Raw genomic sequence first — 16617 nt, 5'->3', positions numbered from 1 at the left:
TCCCATATTCCCACAAGGCATCGCGGGAGCGACAGGACGGGCAGAGGTCGGTCCCGAACCTACTAGAACGAACCATTCCAATATGAAGGGGTGGGCAAAGAACTCTTGTTAGAAAATTAGGAAAAGGAGGAGTGCTTCCCAGTTGGCTCTTGCAACGATAGTTACTATAGAGCATTTAAATGAGAATAGAAATCTTTAATATTCCTCAAGAGGAGAGGTCAGGTAACTTTTCCTCTGCACCTTCCCCCACAAGCGTCCGTGGTGCTGCCGCCGCTCCGGCGCCACCGTGGTGCTGGTCGCCGTGGACGGAAGCTGACGGGGATCAACTCAAGTCATGCAGGTTGTAAGAAACGCGGGTTCTCGGCTCTTGCAGTCATGGGCATGGCCACCGAAGACCAGGTAAGGACGATTACTTTCTCCCAGCCCACGGTCACCCTCAGGAGTGTGCTGCTGCCGGTGTCCCCAGGGCCACCTGGTCTCCAGTGGCAGTTCGGCCTGTATCTCACCGAGCTTTACTTCTCCTCAGGATCGTGGCTGGACTGCCGGCCTCCACCATCCACAGGAGCGCCCCTCATTTGCAAGACGCGGCGGCCAAGCTGGACATTGAGGACAAGGAGGAGGCTCGGACTCCGAGCCACAGCAGCTTCAGGTGAGGGCCACTTGTGTCCAGCCCTCGGGAGACTGACACTACCCTCCAGAGTCAGAGAACCGGCGACTTCCCAATTCTTTGACGCTTGCCAGCTGTGGGACCTTTTGCAGATTTATCTCCGAACCTCACCTTTTTCGTCTAAAGGTGGAAATAATGCCTAGGGAGGTTGTGAGAAGTGGCTGCACTAGGTTATAGGTTATTGTGCGCTTTTTAGAGTTGATGTAAGATCCAGGGTGCTTTTTGTGCTCAGCCCCAGCAACTGGCATCCTGCTTTCCACCAGTGCCACTGCCTCTGTGTGCTAGTTGTACTTCACATGCACTTAGCAAACATTTACTAAGAACCTGCTTGGTGCCGGGCACTGTGCTGGGTGCTGGGGATACAAATGCAGACAATCATTTCTCCCCACAAGTAGATCACAGTTTACCAGGGAAGATAAGACTTGCAAACGTTTTCACCAGGATCTGATCAGTGGTATACTGGAGGTAAGAAGTGGTTGCTTTGAAGTATGAAAGAACGAGTTCTGACTCCTAAGGGAATCAGGCAAGAGTGCTAGGAAGATACTGTGAAGCTAAGAACTGAATTGAATGGGAGTTCAACTGGAAGAGATAAAAGGTCATTTTAGGCAAAGCTAACAGCCTGTGTAAGACATGCAGCATGAAAGAATGTAGTGTATTCACGTATGTGATGGCAGATGAGGCCAGCAGGGTGAGAAGGAATCAGAATGTTCGGGGTCTTACCTGTAGCCGACTCCCCACTGTAAGTAGTGGAGAGCTGCCTAAGCCAAGATTCTGTTGTAGTCACTCAGCAGTGTCAGGCACTGTTCAAGGAGTTGGGGACACATCGGTGACCAAACACAAAAATCTCTGCCTCCAGAGTGCTGGGGCCAGCTCAGCAGGATGGGGCTGAAGAACGGGTGCTGTGAAACTTAAGGAAAAATAGTTAACATAAAACAAGACACAGAGACATTTATCTTAAATAAAGGTGGGAACCGGGGACTCAAGGTCTCAGGGACCCAGAGCCCTGCCTCAAGAAACCACACTGCTTTTATTGTGCTCTTTAGAGGAGATCAAGTGAGGAGTGGCTATGGGTGGATGATACAGGGTTTGTTTACTATTATATAAGTTCTTTTACTATTTAAAAAGCCGCTTAGGTGGTAAAAGGTTAAGCTCTTACTCTGACCTCTAGGCACATAAGTCACTTATGCGTTTAGGTCTTTGTTTTTTTTTGTTTTTTTTTGTTTTTTTCCTGTCTTTTTGCTATTTCTTTGGGCCGCTCCCACGGCATATGGAGGTTCCCAGGCTAGGGGTCCAATTGGAGCCGTAACCACCGGCCTACGCCAGAGCCACAGCAACACGGGATCCGAGCTGTGTCTGCAACCTACACCACAGCTCACGGCAACGCCGGATCCTTAACCCACTGAGCAAGGGCAGGGATTGAACCCGCAACATCATGGTTCCTAGTCGGATTCGTTAGGATTCGTTAACCGCTGCGCGCCACAGCGGGAACTCCAGGTCTTTGTTCTTAAGCTTAAGTCATTTACCAGTACTGTGACTGTTTTTCAAAGCAGGAAGATGGGATAAAGTAAGACAAGAAGATGGGATAAAGTAAAGAAGGACAAGATGGAGTTTTCAAGGAAACATGTCTTGTGACACCAGAGAACTTCAAGTGGATGGGGGCAGTAAATAGAAAACAAGTAAAACAAGTATGGCAGATTGTAGGAGTGTGTCTAGTGTTTGAGAGCAGTAGCAAGGCCAGGGTAGGGTAAAGAGTAAGAATAGAAAGTGGGGCAAGAGGGTGAGGGTTGCAATAGGCACTCAAGGCTGCATCCTATTGGCCTTGTGGGCCATCATGAGGATTTAACTCTGAGTGAAATGGGGGGGCCAATAGAGAATTCTTATTAGAGGGTTGACATGATCATGCTTACATTTTAACCGGTCTCTTTGGCTGTCATGTTGATAATGAACTGTAGGGACACAAGGGCAGAAGCTGGGAGAAGCCTCCTAAGCAGTTGAAGACTATTGAAATAATAATCTAGGTGAGAAATGATGGTGGCTTGGACCAGAGTGACAACTGTGGAGGCAGTATAAATGGTCAGATTGATACAGTTAGAAAGTGGAACCAACAGCGTTTGTTAATGTAAGATGTGAGAAAAGAAGAGGACCAAGGAGTTCCTGTCGTGGCTGAGTGGTTAACGAATCCAACTAGGAACCATGAGGTTGCGGGTTCGATCCCTGGCCTTGCTCAGTGGGTTAAGGATTTGTTGTTTACATGAGCTGTAGGGTAGGTCACAGACGTGGCTCAGATCCAGCATTGCTGTGGCTCTGGCCTAGGTGGGTAGCTACAGCTCTGATTAGATCCCTAGCCTGGGAACCTCCATATGCCACAGGCGTGGCCTTAAAAAGACGGAAAAAAAAAAAAAAAAAAAAAAAGAAGAGGACCAAAAGAACACTAAAATTTTTGGCCTTGGAGTTCCCGTTGTGGCTCAGTGGTTAATGAACTCAGGTAGTATCCACAAGGATGCAGGTTCGATCCCTGGCCTCGCTCAGTGGGTTAAGGATCCAGCATTGCTGCGAGCTATGGCACAGGTCAAAGACCCGGCTCAGATCCGGCATTGCTGTGGCTGTGGCTCTGGCATAGGCCGGCAGCTCGAGCTCCGATTCAACCCCTAGCCTGGGAACTTCCATATGCCCTGAGTTCAAGCCCTAAAAAAACAAAAAAAAATATTAATAATAATAAAAAATTTTTGGCCTAAACAACTGGAAAGAGAGAATTATCATTAGGTTGGGGAAGACTGCAGGAACTTGGATTTGAGGTCTAGTTTGAGGTGCTTAATTAACATCCAAGTGGAGATACAGAATTTGGTTAGAAATGAAGCTCAGAGGACAGATCTGGGCTAGAAGTATACACTGGAGGACTAATCACATAGATGATATTTAAAACCATATATTACAGGGAGTTCCCATTGTGACACAGTGGAAACGAATTCAACTAGGAATCATGAGGTTGAGGGTTCGATCCCTGGCCTTGCTCAGTGGGTTGAGGATCCGGCATTGCTGTGAGCTGTGGTGTAGGTCGCAGACGCAGCTAGGATCTGCTGTGGCTATGGCACAGACACTCAGCTACAGCTCCGATTAGACCCCTACCTTGGGAACCTCCATATGCCGTGGGTGCGGCCCTACAAAGACAAAAAGCCAAAAACAAGAAATAAAACAAAACGATAAGATAGAAGATCATTAAGAAAGCAAGTGTAGATAAAGATAAGAAGAGTTCCTAGGACTGAACCCTGGAACCTCTGGCATTTAGAGATTTGGAAGATGAGAAAGAATCAGCAAAAGAGAAGGAAGGAAACTGCAGAGAGGTAGTAAAATCTGGAGACTTTTTTTTTTTTAATGTGATTCAAGGGCACAGAGATCAGCTCTACAATGCCACTGATAAGATTGGTCCATAGACTGATTATAGAATTGCTCCTGGAGTTAACATTGTGAGTTGGTTTAGTGAAACTTGACTAGAGCATTTCTGATGAAGTACTGGGGGCTAAGGTCTGAGTAGAGTGGGTTCAAGGAGAATACAAGACAGGAAGAAAGAGCAGGTATGGTCAGTGCTTTGTGGGGGAATAGAGAACTGGGCAAGAGCTCAAGGAGGCTTTGGGATCAAGAGGTTTTTGTTTGTTTTTAGGTTGGGAAAATGACAGGATGTGCTATTGATAGGGATGACACAGGAGAGCGGGGAAAGAATGGGGATGCCAGTGTGCTGTCCTTGAGAGGCTAACACACAAGTGGAGCATCACAACAAGAGAGATGGCAGAGATTGTGGGCACAGATGTTTGGTGGTGGAAGCTGAAAGAAATTCTGATTGCTTCTATTTCTCTGTGAAGGTCATCAGCTGGCAGTGAGGAAGCGGGAAGGAGCTGAAGGACTAAAGGAACAAAAGAAGGAATAAAATAGTCATCCAAGACAAGGCTAGGAGAATTGAACTGAGGATGTGCTGTGTGATTGCCAGGCAGTGCTGAGGGCCCACCTGATGTTAGAAATCATTAAAATAAAACAGTGGTTTGCAATCTGGGGCAGCTGTGCCTCCAGAGGGACATTTAGCAGTGTCTAAAGACATTTTTGGTTATCACAACTGGGGGAATAATATCTCGTTGGGTAGAGGCCAGGGATGCTGCTAAATACCCCACAATGTGTAGGCTAGCCCCCCACAACAAAGAATTCTGCCCAAAATGTCAGTAGTGCTGAGGTTAAGAAAGTGTGATACGGAGAGAAAACAGCACTACTGTGTATTTTTCTGACAGCTGGCTGGAAGATGGATTTAAGCAGGGCAGGGGGTTTTCCTAGTGTACAATGAGGTAAGATGGGGCAGGGAATTGAGGCTGTGTATGCAAGGGAGTCATAGTGCAGAAAGTTTGCTGACCTCTATTCCAGGCGATACTATATATTTTTTTTAATAATAATGATATAAGTATTATTAAGATTATTTTGTCTTTTTTTAAAAATAGAGGGTCAAAATATTTGTGGTTTTAAAAACAAGGAATAGAGGTTTAACTTTTTTTTTTTTTAATTGCAGAAAGAATAGCTTATAGAGGACTGATCCAGTTTTACTAGTAGGGATAAGGGAAGCTGGGGTGTCTGGATGACTAAATTCTCTTTCCTCCTGGCAGAGTCACTGCTGTGTCTGGAGTCAACAGTTCAAGGGACAGGTGCTGAAGCAGTGTTCCCAGAGGTGGCTGCAGCCCAGAAGGACTGGGGGCAGCTCAGGAGTAGGGTGGGGTGGAGGGCTGCTGGGTTTTAGTATGAGTTTGTGATTTTTTTTTAAACCATGTGATTTTTTTTTTTTTAATCTGGACAGTTTTATCTAAAATGTTTCTTCTAATTGCAGCATTTACCCTCCAATTCCAGGACAAGAGAACTCTCTGAGGTGGGCAGGAAAGAAATTTGAGGAGATCCCCATCGCACACATTAAAGCATCCTACAACAAGTAAGCGCTGAGGCAGGCCTAGGGTGGCTTCTTTCCCCTTTGGTAGGGCTGGCAAATCAGGATTGGCCCTGAGCATCCGGCATGGGGTGGAAGTCGGGGTGCTGAGTTCTGCTTACGGCTACTGTGCAGGGATCCCGGGCTCCCTCCCAGTTTGGGAAACCACCACTGTTTTTTGTAAAGTTTATTCAGATCTCATGAAAGTAACAACTAGGTTGGGTATATCATATGATTTCTTTGCCATCATTGGGAATTGTATTTTCTGACTCTGGTCAAGAGTTGAAAAGAGGAGTTCCCATCGTGGCACAGTGGTTAACGAATCCGACTAGGAACCATGAGGTTGCAGGTTCGGTCCCTGGCCTTGCTCAGTGGGTTAAACGATCCGGCGTTGCCGTGAGCTGTGGTGTAGGTTGCAGACGCGGCTCGGATCCCGAGTTGCTGTGGCTCTGGCGTAGGCCAGTGGCTACAGCTCCAATTGGACCCCTAGCCTGGGAACCTCCATATGCCGCGGGAGCGGCCCAAGAAATAGCAAAAAAAAAAAGAGTTGAAAAGAGTGTGTTTTAGGCCAGAAGATCCCTAAATTGTTGTCAAGTATTAAAGTATTGTCAAGTGATAGTACTGGGGATGGGTGACTAGTAAGTGATAGTACTAGGGATGGGTGACTAGTAAGTAAGAGATTATTTAAGAAAATATGATTTATTGACTGAACCGGGATCACTCAAAAGTGCTTGCCTTAGACCACTCTGCACGGACCTGTGCCTATGTAGGGCTGAATGAGTGTGGAGACTAGTGTTCTATGTGGCTCTCAGCCAGATGCCAGAGGGGTTCCCAGCTGTGCTGGCAATGGAAGCCTTGCTGATGTTAGTGACATCTTTACCCGCCAGCCCCCACTTGTAGATGGGATCAGTACTTGGTCAACAGTTGTCTGTGAAGCAACTTAGAGAACAATACAAGAGATTGTGATTGTGTGTAGTCAGGGATAGAGGGTAGAGCACAGGCAAGATGCCGCAAGATGCATTTTGGCTTTCAACTGATAAGCTCCCTTCTCAGGCTGATAAGGACGTAAATGAGCTCTCTTTGTTCATTCACTTTCAAGTGTCTGTGGCCTACTCTGTAGATCTCTGTTGAGGTTGCCTCAGGGACAAACAGCTCTGATAGGGGAATGGCAGCCATGGCCAGGCTGACAGCAAATGGTCCCCAGCCAGCATCAGCTCCAGCAGGTCCTACCATAATGCTGTCTACCGCCCTCTGCTGGGTCTTCTCAGGGAGCTCTTCAGACTGGAAGACAAGGCAGTGATCAAGGGAGACATGGAAAGCATGTCTAAGGATTTTTTGAAGTTACTCTTCTTTTTTTTTTTTTTTTTTTTTTTTGTCTTTTTGCCATTTCTTGGGCCACTCCCATGGCATATGGAGATTCCCAGCCTAGGGGTGGAATCAAAGCTGTAGCTGCTGGCCTATGCCAGAGCCACAGCAACTCGGGATCCGAGCCGCGTCTGCAACCTACACCACAGCTCACGGCAACGCCAGATCTTTAACCCACTGAGCAAGGCCAGGGACCAAACCTGCAACCTCATGATTCCTAGTCGGATTCGTTAACCACTGAGCCATGACGGGAACTCCGAAGTTACTCTTAATTTTGATTTAACTTGATAAAGTTAAGAATGATTAGGAAAAAAAGTTTCACTTATTTAAAAAAAATGTTTAATCATGGAATAGTGTCTTAAGTGTTAAAATTATTCAGTATGAAAAATAATTCAGTATGGAGTTGCTGTCTTGGCGCAGCAGAAATGAATCCGATTAGGAACCATGAGATTGCAGGTTCGATCCCCAGCCTCACTAAGTGGGTTAAGAATCTGGCATTGCCGTGAACTATGGTGTAGGTTGCAGACACAGGTCGGATCTGGCATTGCTTTGGCTCTGGGGTAGGCCAGCAGCAACAGCTCTGATTTGATCCCTAGCCTGGGAACCTCCATATGCCGTGGGTGTGGCCCTAAAAAGACAAAAGACAAAAAAATAGTAATAATTCAGTATGGTAATATCGCTAACTTTTTAGGTACGATAATGGAGTCCTTATCTTTTAGAGATATATATACTGCAAATATCTACAGATGAAATGATGGGTCTAAGGTTTGCTTAGCAGAGGGGAGTGGAAACAGGGTTTACAGATGAAAGGAAATTGAGTATGAGTTAATGATTGTTGAAGCTGGATGATGGTTGATGGGAGTTCATATACTATTTCATCCACTTTTGTGTATATTTGAAATTTTACCAATGAAGTCATTAAAAATTACCTAATGTGAAAATCTAATTTCTTAGGGGGGAAAAAATGTCAGCAAAGACATTGAATCTAATTTAAACACTGCCTGTGGAGAAGACACTAGGAAGAAAATATGCTACTCCTCCTCTGGGTGCCATAGCACCCTCAGATTGTGGAGCTTGTGTTAGTCAGTTTGGGCTGCTATTAGAGATACAATAGCAGGCATTTATTTTTCACATCTCTTGGAGGCTGGTAGTCAAAGATCAGCATGGCAGCATGGTCAGGTTTTAGTGAGAGCTCTCCCAGGTTGCAGGTGGCTGGCTCCCATGTGTCCTCACGCAGTGGAAGAGGAGAGGGAGCTCTCTTGTATAAGGCACTAATCTCATTCATCCAGGGCTCCTCCCTCACAACCCAGTCACCTCCCAAAAACCCCACCTCCAAATACCATCACATTAGGGGTTAGAATTTCAACAGGAATGGGGGGGTGGGGGACATGCAAACACGGACACACACACATACACACACACACTCCATCCAGAACAGCTCTCTTTAGGTTATATGACTTGGTTTTTTATGAGGTTTAGGGGTTGATTCTGACCTTGCCTGATACCTTCTATTGGAGTTCAAAAAACACTTACCTGATAAGCTCAAAATGAAAGCACTTAAGTCTTTTTCTTCTCACTTGGGCTTGTTTGGGTGTAGGTTAGCCCTCTCTTAATCCCCTCAACAGCCTCTGTATGCCTCCACTCCTTCCCCAGCACACAGATCCAGGTGGTCTCTGCTGCTCACCAGCCCCTTGCGCACGCTTCCTGTGGCACAGAGGGCTTTCGGAATGCCAAGAAGGGCACGGGCATTGCAGCACAAACGGCTGGCATAGCTGCTGCAGCGGTAAGTGCATGTTCTTTCCGCCTTCTCTGAATTGGGCTCTGCCTTCTGCATGGCTGATCACCAGGAAGAAAACTGTCCCTGTGGTAGCCATTCAGAAGCAACTCTTACAGGATACCCTCATGTTGGGGGTGGTTTGAAAAGATTTGTATGAAAAGGCTTCTCTTTTCTCTTTCTCAGCTTCAGTAGAAGTGAAGCATGTGTTTCATTCTAAAAGAGGCAGGAGCCAGGTGCTAAAGGCTCACCAAAGTCTCCTGGACTTAAAGATGGTGGGGGTGTGGTGGAGTGGGGTGGGGTTTGTGGTAGTAGTCAGTGTGTGGGGTATGGTGAGGACCCTCGTGCAATACCAAATTGAGCTTTAACTGTGGCAGACCTATCTAGAAGCAAATTGGCAGTGCTGCAGTTGGTATATTTATTGGATATCTACTCTATACCCAGACATTTCATATTCATTATCTTGAGACCTTGATATTACCCTCATTCTTAAAAGTCAGTTGGGATTCAGAGTGTGCAACTTGCTGAGATCTGTGCAGCCAGTCCAGTTCCCTAAACTGCCCCCCCACCCCTGATCTGGAACCAAAGCCTGTGCCCTGTATGCTATAGCACAGGCCTCCCAGAGGTAGACCTTCTAACAAAGTGCAATCCCCAGAAATACTGATTGCTGTCTTTTTTTTTTTTTTTTTTTTTGTCTTTTTGCCATTTTCTTGGGCCACTCCCACGGCATATGGAGGTTCCCAGGCTAGGGGTCGAATCGGAGCTGTAGCCACCGGCCTACGCCAGAGACACAGCAACTGAGATCCGAGCCGCGTCTGTGACCTACACCACAGCTCACAGCAATGCCAGATCCTTAACCCACTGAGCAAGGCCAGGGATCAAACCCGCAACCTTATGGTTCCTAGTTGGATTCATTAACCACTGAGCCACAATGGGAACTCCCTGATTGCTGTCTATTAAACATCATCAAAACATGCTCCATAGCCACTGATGGACAGGCTATAGCACTTAAAAGAAATATGTCATTGTTAACAGTGACTTCTGTGTGTTTTCCAGACTTTCTAAAGTAAACTGCCTTTATTAATAAGAAAGAACATTAGCTATAATCAACAATTTAAAATAACACTTTTTAAGAAGGTGTTGAGGCAATAACCTCAAGTCTGGGGCACCTTAATGGTCTGAAATTCTGCATTTACCCACCTGAGGAAAATCTGAGTGATATTTAGAGGCCTCCACTAGGTGGCAGAGCTTTGCTGGGTGAAAGCAGTCATAACTGACTGTAAATGTATGACTTGACTAGCGCTATGCTCTGCTGGGGTCTGTCCTGAACCACAGCCGTCCATCCTTGCTTCCTCCCCCGTCTTCTGCCTGTTGACATGTGCGGGTGCTTGTTCCCTGGAGCTCATACCTCTGTGGCTCCAGATGGCAGTAGCCAGGGTTTGGATGTTGCAGTTCTCTCTCAGGAGCGCTGACCACTTGCTGCTCCTCTCCAGAAAGCTACAGGGAAAGGTGTGACCCACGTCCGAGTTGTGGTGAAAGGCCTGGGGCCAGGGCGCTTGGTAAGTGACCCCGTTCCTTCACAGCCCAGCATGTGTGCTTGCTTCCTGAGTTAGTTAAGGGAAATGGAGGGTGAGAGCAGAAGAAGGACAGTGGACCCTGGTGTGGATTTCCCTGCCTTTTTTTCTCATCTGCTAAGCTTCTCAAAGCAAGCCCTGATCACTTACGTTTCCATTAGTCAGACACTCACTAAGTACCTGCAGTGCTCCAGGCACTGGGAATAGAAAGCTGGTCCGTGAGGACTGTCACAGATGGGTACCTCAGTACAGACTGGTGAATGCAGGGCTAACACTTGTGCCCAGGGTGCTGGGAGCCCATTGGGTATGATCAAGAAAGTGTCTCCAAAGAGGTGACATTGCTATTACTTTTTCAAGAATGACAAGGGACCAGCCAGGTGTGTATACGAGGTTGGGGGGTATATTCCAGGCAGAGGAACTGCAAAGGTGTAATGCTTAGGTGTGTTGAGATTTTCAGGTAGTCTTTGTTCTTAGACTGTAAAGCTCAGGGGGATGTGGCAGATGTGACTGAGACGTGGGCAGATTGGGGGCATGGTGAGGGGTTGGCTAGGAGAGCTCTGTGAGTTGATTGTGGCCATCAGAGCCAGTATGCCTCCCACTCTCCTCCCCACCCACCCCCTCCCTGTCCCAGCCCTGTCCGGACTCCCAGGGCATTGGTTCCTGGGAGTACCATCCTGCTGTTCCTTCTGCTTCTTCCAGTCTGCCATCAAGGGCCTGACCATGGGGGGCCTGGAAGTGATCTCAATCACAGACAACACCCCCATCCCACACAACGGATGCCGCCCCAGGAAGGCTCGGAGGCTATGATTCAGGAAGCCTGCACTGAACCTGACCTCCAGTCCCCCTCCAGCTGGACTTCGTAGAAAGCATGCTGTCAGAGCTCTCCAGGGAGGGCTTGTCAGAGACCCTTCAGGCAGTAGGGGGAGCTCTACCTCCTTCCAGGTGGCCTTTGCTTGCTCCTTCCACTGGAGAGCCACGTGCCCAGAAGTGAGGCCACACCCTTCTTGGACATGAAGGGGCTGCAAGGGCCATAACTGCTCCCTCTGCTTAGAGAAAATAAAAATCTCTACCGTCTGTAGTAATTTGTGGGTTTTTACCTTCCAGAGTTGCAACTAGTAAGCCCCACTTCCTCCTAAAAACGAGACTGTGACTTGTGACGAGATCCTAAATGGCAGGATTAAGGTATAGATGTGAGCTGCTGCTTCCCAGGTACCTTCCTCTGTGGTTTCAGATATTTCCTTTTTAGCCCCTTAACCAAAGTTTCCAGAGCTCATCAGCAGCATTCCTTACTTAGCTGTAATTGAGAGCTCTGCCTGCTGCCTCAGGAGGTTTCACCCCCATTAGCAGGCGTGTTTGAAGTCAGCCCTGACAGTACCAGAGGGTTGTCCCGGTTGGGTCTCTAGTGTGGGGTGGCCGGTCTCCACCACTGGGGCATCTGTATACACTCCATGGGCATTTCCAGCACCAAGACTGTGGGACCCTAAAAGAGGTGGGGGGACGAGTATAGAACAAAGGTCTCTAGAAATTAGGGTGGATGGAGGGATGGGCAAGAGATTAAGTGCGGGAAAGTGAGTCCGGGTGGTGCTGACATGAGCAGGCTCAGTCAGGCCCCCAGGCAGTGCTGACTGCTCGTTAGTAAGCTCTGGGGTCACTGGATGCCACACAGAAGCCACAAATGGGGGCTCTAAGGACCTGGCAAGAGAGACCTCTTCTCATATGGAGAGGACCAAGGATGAGAGCATCACCAGGAGATGAGCCAAGTTGGCAGGAAGAGCCTGCTGACCACAGTGATCTGTGTGGGCATAGCCGCCCAAGCACTGCAATTTGCCTGAACTGCACATGGTCAGTCCACAAGTACCCTCTTAAGGAGGAAAGCAGCTGTTACATAGCCCAGACAAGGGGGAGAGGCCGTGACCTGGACAGGAATTTGGAGGGGAAATGTCTCCCTACCACCTTCTCTTCCATCCTTACTTAGCAGGACCTGTGAAGGTTAACTTGTGATCAGAGACTCAGAAAACCCAACCGGAGGCTGCTTGTGTTGAAGCCACTGCCAGAAGAAGTTACACTATTTCACCATAAAACTGCATGTAAACTCGGTATGTAAAAAACACGGAGCTCTTGAGAAGTGCTCTGTGATGCATCATGGTTCAGCTGGACAGAGGGCATGGAGCAAGTAGACAATCCATCAGAGGTTCAAAAGGTTTAGAAGAGAAGCTTGGGGAATTCCCATTGTGGTCAGCAGTAACGAACCTGTCTAGTATCCATGAGGATGTGGGTTTGATCCCTGGCCTCGCTCAGCAGGTTAAGGATCCAGCGTTGCTGTGACCTATGGTGTAGGTCATAGATGGAGCTCAAGTCCCACATTGGCCAGCAGCTGCAGCTCCAGTTCAACCCCTAGCCTGGGAACTTACATATGCTGTGGGTGTGGCCCTGAAAAGAAAAAAAAAAAAAAAAAAACCAAAAAGCTTAAAGAAGTCCCTTTAGAGATGGGGACAGATGCTGAAGCTCTCCAGGGCTGGCAGGAGCAGGGGAAGAACAGCCTCAGAACCTGGCAGGATCTGTGGTCACAGGACCACAGGCTGCTAAATGTGACAAGAAGCTGGGGAGCCGGGTGAGGCCATCTTGGGAGGGCCAGCCTTCCAGGCTGTGGGACAGATCTTGTGGAGGAAAGGAAGCATATAGCTGGTTTCTATCATTCCAGAAGTGAAATCTTCCTTGCAATGTAGTTTTAGAAAATGTTATTTTATTCCCAAGAGGGCTTTGAAAAGGAAGATACTGCCTGAGAGTGCCTCCAAGTAGACAGGACACTGGGGACTCTAAAGGGTCAGTGGTCTCAGGGCCAGAAATAGATTCCTGGCACCACTGCCTGGAGCCAGCTGGGGTGGCGCCCCAGGCAGAACGCATGCGGCTTTACGGCTGGGAGCCTCTGTGTCCTGCTGGGTCCGGGCTCCAGAGGCCAGTGAACTGTGCTCTCTTAGACTGGATCACCTCCTAATCAGCAGGTCTTGGCCTCAGACACCGACCTCTCCTCCGGGGGAGCTAAGGCAGCTCACAACCACTCCAGGCAGTTATCAGTGACCCAGAATTCCTGGCTGCTCTTTTCCACAGCCGGCCTCTCAGTCCTGAGACACAGGTGGGCTGTGTGCCTGCACTTGCCCCAGTTAGAGAAGAGGCAGAGTCTGGCATTGCATCCTGAGTATTTGCACAAGCGGAGTGTTGGCATCAGCTTGTGTGACACACTTCCTTGTTTCCTGGCAGCAGGGCCTTGGGTTCTTGCTATGAGTGCATCTGCAGCTCAAAGCTGGCTAAATCGGGGAAGCCTCTCCCCTCTCCTCTCCTCTGCTGGCAAAAAGGCAAATGTAATTTCTTCTTTCAGCATAGATGTAATGTATTCCTCTCTTTCAACCAAGGTCATCACCTGACACTGAGCAGTACTGTAACCACCAAAATAAGCCTGTTTGACACTAGAATACCTGGATGCTGGCAGAATACAACTCTACACTGTAGGAGAAAACATTTTCCAATCATCTGTGCCTGCACTCTGGCTCTGACATGTCCATTTAAAAAAAAATAATAATAATAAAAAACGCAAGGGGTTCCTGTTGTGGCTCAGCAGTGACAAGCCTGACTAGTATCCATGAGGTTGCCAGTTCAATCCCTGGCCTCACTCAGTGGGTTAAGGATCCGTGAACTGTGGTGTAGGTCACAGGTGAGGCTCACATCTGGCATTGCTGTGGTTGTGGTGTAGGTCAGCAGCTACAGCTCCGATTCGACCCCCAGCAGCCTGGGAACTTCCATATGCTGCATGTGCAGCCCTAAGAAAAAAATGCATCTATGCCTTCCCCTAAGCTCCTTTATTCTTTCTCTTTAGACATTTTTTTCTACTCTGGAGACACATTACTTTTTTAAATTTGAATATTATCAGCCAAAAGTGAGGGAGTGGGCAGCCAAAGAAGAAATTCTCCATTCAGCCAAAGTGAACAAACATGGCTTGTTACACAGACACAGGCTGGGCCCCCCAGGGTTGGGGGGCGGGGGCAGACAGATCACTGTCATTCCTATCCTGGAGCTTACAGTCCAAGGAAGCTGGACAGGCATGTGGCTGAATTAGAAGGAAGTTCCAAATGAGGCATGAATGTTACTGGTGTTTGAGTGAAAGGAGGATCCCATCAGTTCATCCCATCAAGGGATCACCAGGTGTCTTTAGGGTTGGGAACTGGCAAAGCAGTATGGCCCCAGGTTAAAGGGGTGGGAGATCATCAGGTTACTGGAAATGGCTTAGTTGGCATGGTAGGTCATGGTCTTAGACAGGATAGGAAGGCAGATGGGGTAAAAGCTTACCAAAGGATTGGGGGGAAAGGAAGGAGGCAAAAAACCTGTGGTCATGTGAGATGTGATAAGAGAAAAGGAGGTGGGTGTGTAGAAGGCTGTAGTCAGGCTCGTTTACAGATGATGAAGTTAGGTATGTAGGCGTCTAAAACAATGAAACTAGAGTCACTGAGGTTTAAGTCAAGAAACTTATCGTTTACATTAATTCATGAACTGTGTTGTTGCTTATTCAGATTAAGTAATGAACCAATTCAAATAAAATAAAAATAGAAATAAAGAACTGGTTTATAAGAAATGTGTAGAAGCTGTAGAATCAAGCACGATGTAAATGATCTGAAGTGTGCAGATAACATTTTTTAAATAGACATTTGACACACACAGACCTGTAACACCTCCCACTCTGCAGCTAGACATTATCTGAGGAAGGACTTCTGACTTGGCTCTGAAATTTGTCTGGTAATCAATCTGGTTTCTCCCTTCTGCCTGCCCAGGTTCACATTAAATTGTACACATGCCGTACAATTCAGCCTAACAAATCCAGCCAAAATAGTTGGCCTCGGTGTCATTATTGCTTGGCAGGAAGGAGGGGGAGACAGCACAGTGCCCCGTCTCCATAGTGCCCTGTGGCAGCTTAACCACCTAGGATTTGCGTAATCCCCTTGAACTGAAAGGCAGTGTCACCTGAGGGGCAGGGTGGTGTCACAGGGGCCCTGGCTGGCAGGACATCTGTGGTCTCAATCCAGCTTGAACATAGAATCAGCAGGCTGTTCAGCCACACTCCCCTTCCCCAAATGGACCAAGAGGCAGTCAAATGGGCTGCAGCTTGGGGAGCCCAGAGTTCATTCTCAGCTGAGAGGGAAGCCCAGTTGGGACACACTCACCCCACACTGGGGGACAGCTTCAGGGCCATGAAATGGACATGTCATTGGGTCTTCTCCCTATGTGCTCTCCCCAGGGCTCGCACTGCCTATTCCTCCCAACCTACTTGCAGTCAGGAGGGCTGGGGCTTTGAGACACCCGCTTGGGCTGGAATCCAGGCTCGACATCAGTCTGATGCTAAAACGGCTGTTGGGGGCATTGGCCCAGACGGCTGTGTGCTTGCTGGTACACAGCTGGTGCTCTTCCCACACTGCTCTCTCGGGCTCCAGTCTGTGGGGTCCAGGCTGAGGACAGTGGTAGATGCAGATGCAAGCATATCTTGCTGCCATTATTATTATCCTCAAAGCCTTCTTTTCTATGATTTTAGTCAGATAATGCTCTGTAGAAGCCAACCACCCTACTCCCTTAAATCCACTCAACTGTAGATTAAGCCAGATTGTTATAAATCTGTAGCCAAAAATTAAATTTAAAAGCCAAGTGATTCAATAGCCTGTCCTTCAAGCGTCTCTTCCATCCCTCCTTCCTCGATAATCTGTACTGATAAAAGATGTCTAGAACCTCAGCTGCCCTCAGCAGCTCCGAGACTGGCAGGGGAGATAAATTCAGAATAAGTCTACTGTAATCCCACTGGCTGCTACCTAGAATAGGGTGTGTGTGTGTGTGTGTGTGTGTGTGTGTGCGCGCGCCTGATAGTAGTGGGGATGAGAAGACAGCAAGGAACACTTCCTAGAGGAGATGACACCTGAGCTCAAAAGAAGAGTGAGCATTAGGAGACAAATATGGGGGGTGAGGGGCAATGGAGTTTCCACAGAGGGAATGGTGTGGACAAAGGGCCAAGTGCAGAAATGACACAGTCTGTACAGTGAACTGCAAGAGTTTAGCATATAAAGTGAGGTAGGGAGGCTGTAGCAGACTGGACAACAGCCCCTGAGATATCAGATCCTACGTGTCACCCTATATGGAAACAGAGTCTTTGCATATGTGATTAAGGATCTAAAAATGGGAGATTATTGTGGATCATCTGGGTGGGCCCTAAATGAGATCACATGAACCCTTAAGAAACAGAGGCAGCAGGAGA

The 16617-nt window shown here is 47.8% G+C and overlaps 1 protein-coding gene and 1 long non-coding RNA gene across 6 annotated transcripts in view; both read left to right on the top strand.

Annotated features, from left to right (window-relative positions):
* Positions 1-62: 62 nt before the first annotated feature.
* Positions 63-11409, top strand: MRPS11 (mitochondrial ribosomal protein S11). 2 transcript variants are annotated; one of them, NM_001244528.1, is made up of 6 exons: positions 63-399; positions 527-649; positions 5526-5624; positions 8637-8766; positions 10251-10316; positions 11031-11405. In NM_001244528.1, exons 1-6 carry the CDS (start codon positions 335-337, stop codon positions 11136-11138), a joined length of 591 nt encoding a protein of 196 aa, NP_001231457.1. In that variant the 5' UTR covers positions 63-334; the 3' UTR covers positions 11139-11405. The 2 variants fall into 2 exon arrangements, with proteins under 2 accessions (NP_001231457.1, XP_005660085.1); XM_005660028.3 differs by having other exon boundaries at positions 284-399; positions 10210-10316; positions 11031-11409.
* Positions 11410-11416: 7 nt separating this feature from the next.
* LOC146406965 (uncharacterized) overlaps positions 11417-16617 on the top strand; it is a 54732-nt gene continuing 49531 nt past the window's right edge. For 3 of the 4 annotated variants that reach the window (XR_014841584.1, XR_014841597.1, XR_014841599.1), the window contains exons 1-2: positions 11417-11540; positions 12307-12427. This is a non-coding gene — a long non-coding RNA (uncharacterized LOC146406965). Of the gene's footprint in view, positions 11541-12306; positions 12428-13741; positions 13924-16617 lie in introns of those variants that run through there. The other variant, XR_014841592.1, reaches the window with a different exon arrangement.

Source organism: Sus scrofa, chromosome 1 (genome assembly GCF_054392235.1).
Source record: "Sus scrofa isolate SSC_HxYL_T2T_F1_AM1 chromosome 1, Sscrofa_HxYL_maternal_Yorkshire_Landrace_v2.0, whole genome shotgun sequence".
In the NCBI taxonomy this organism is placed as follows: domain Eukaryota; kingdom Metazoa; phylum Chordata; class Mammalia; order Artiodactyla; family Suidae; genus Sus; species Sus scrofa.
This window is presented reverse-complemented; position numbering and strand designations above follow the sequence as displayed.

What these genes read in the sequence shown, in the direction of transcription:
- MRPS11 (NM_001244528.1), top strand. Translation starts at nt 335, where the DNA reads ATGCAGGTTGTAAGAAACGCGGGTTCTCGGCTCTTGCAGTCATGGGCA. An exon ending in GCATGGCCACCGAAGACCAG is followed by an intron (nt 400 to 526) that starts GTAAGGACGATT and finishes ACTTCTCCTCAG; the next exon opens with GATCGTGGCTGGACTGCCGG. An exon ending in GCCTGGGGCCAGGGCGCTTG is followed by an intron (nt 10,317 to 11,030) that starts GTAAGTGACCCC and finishes TGCTTCTTCCAG; the next exon opens with TCTGCCATCAAGGGCCTGAC.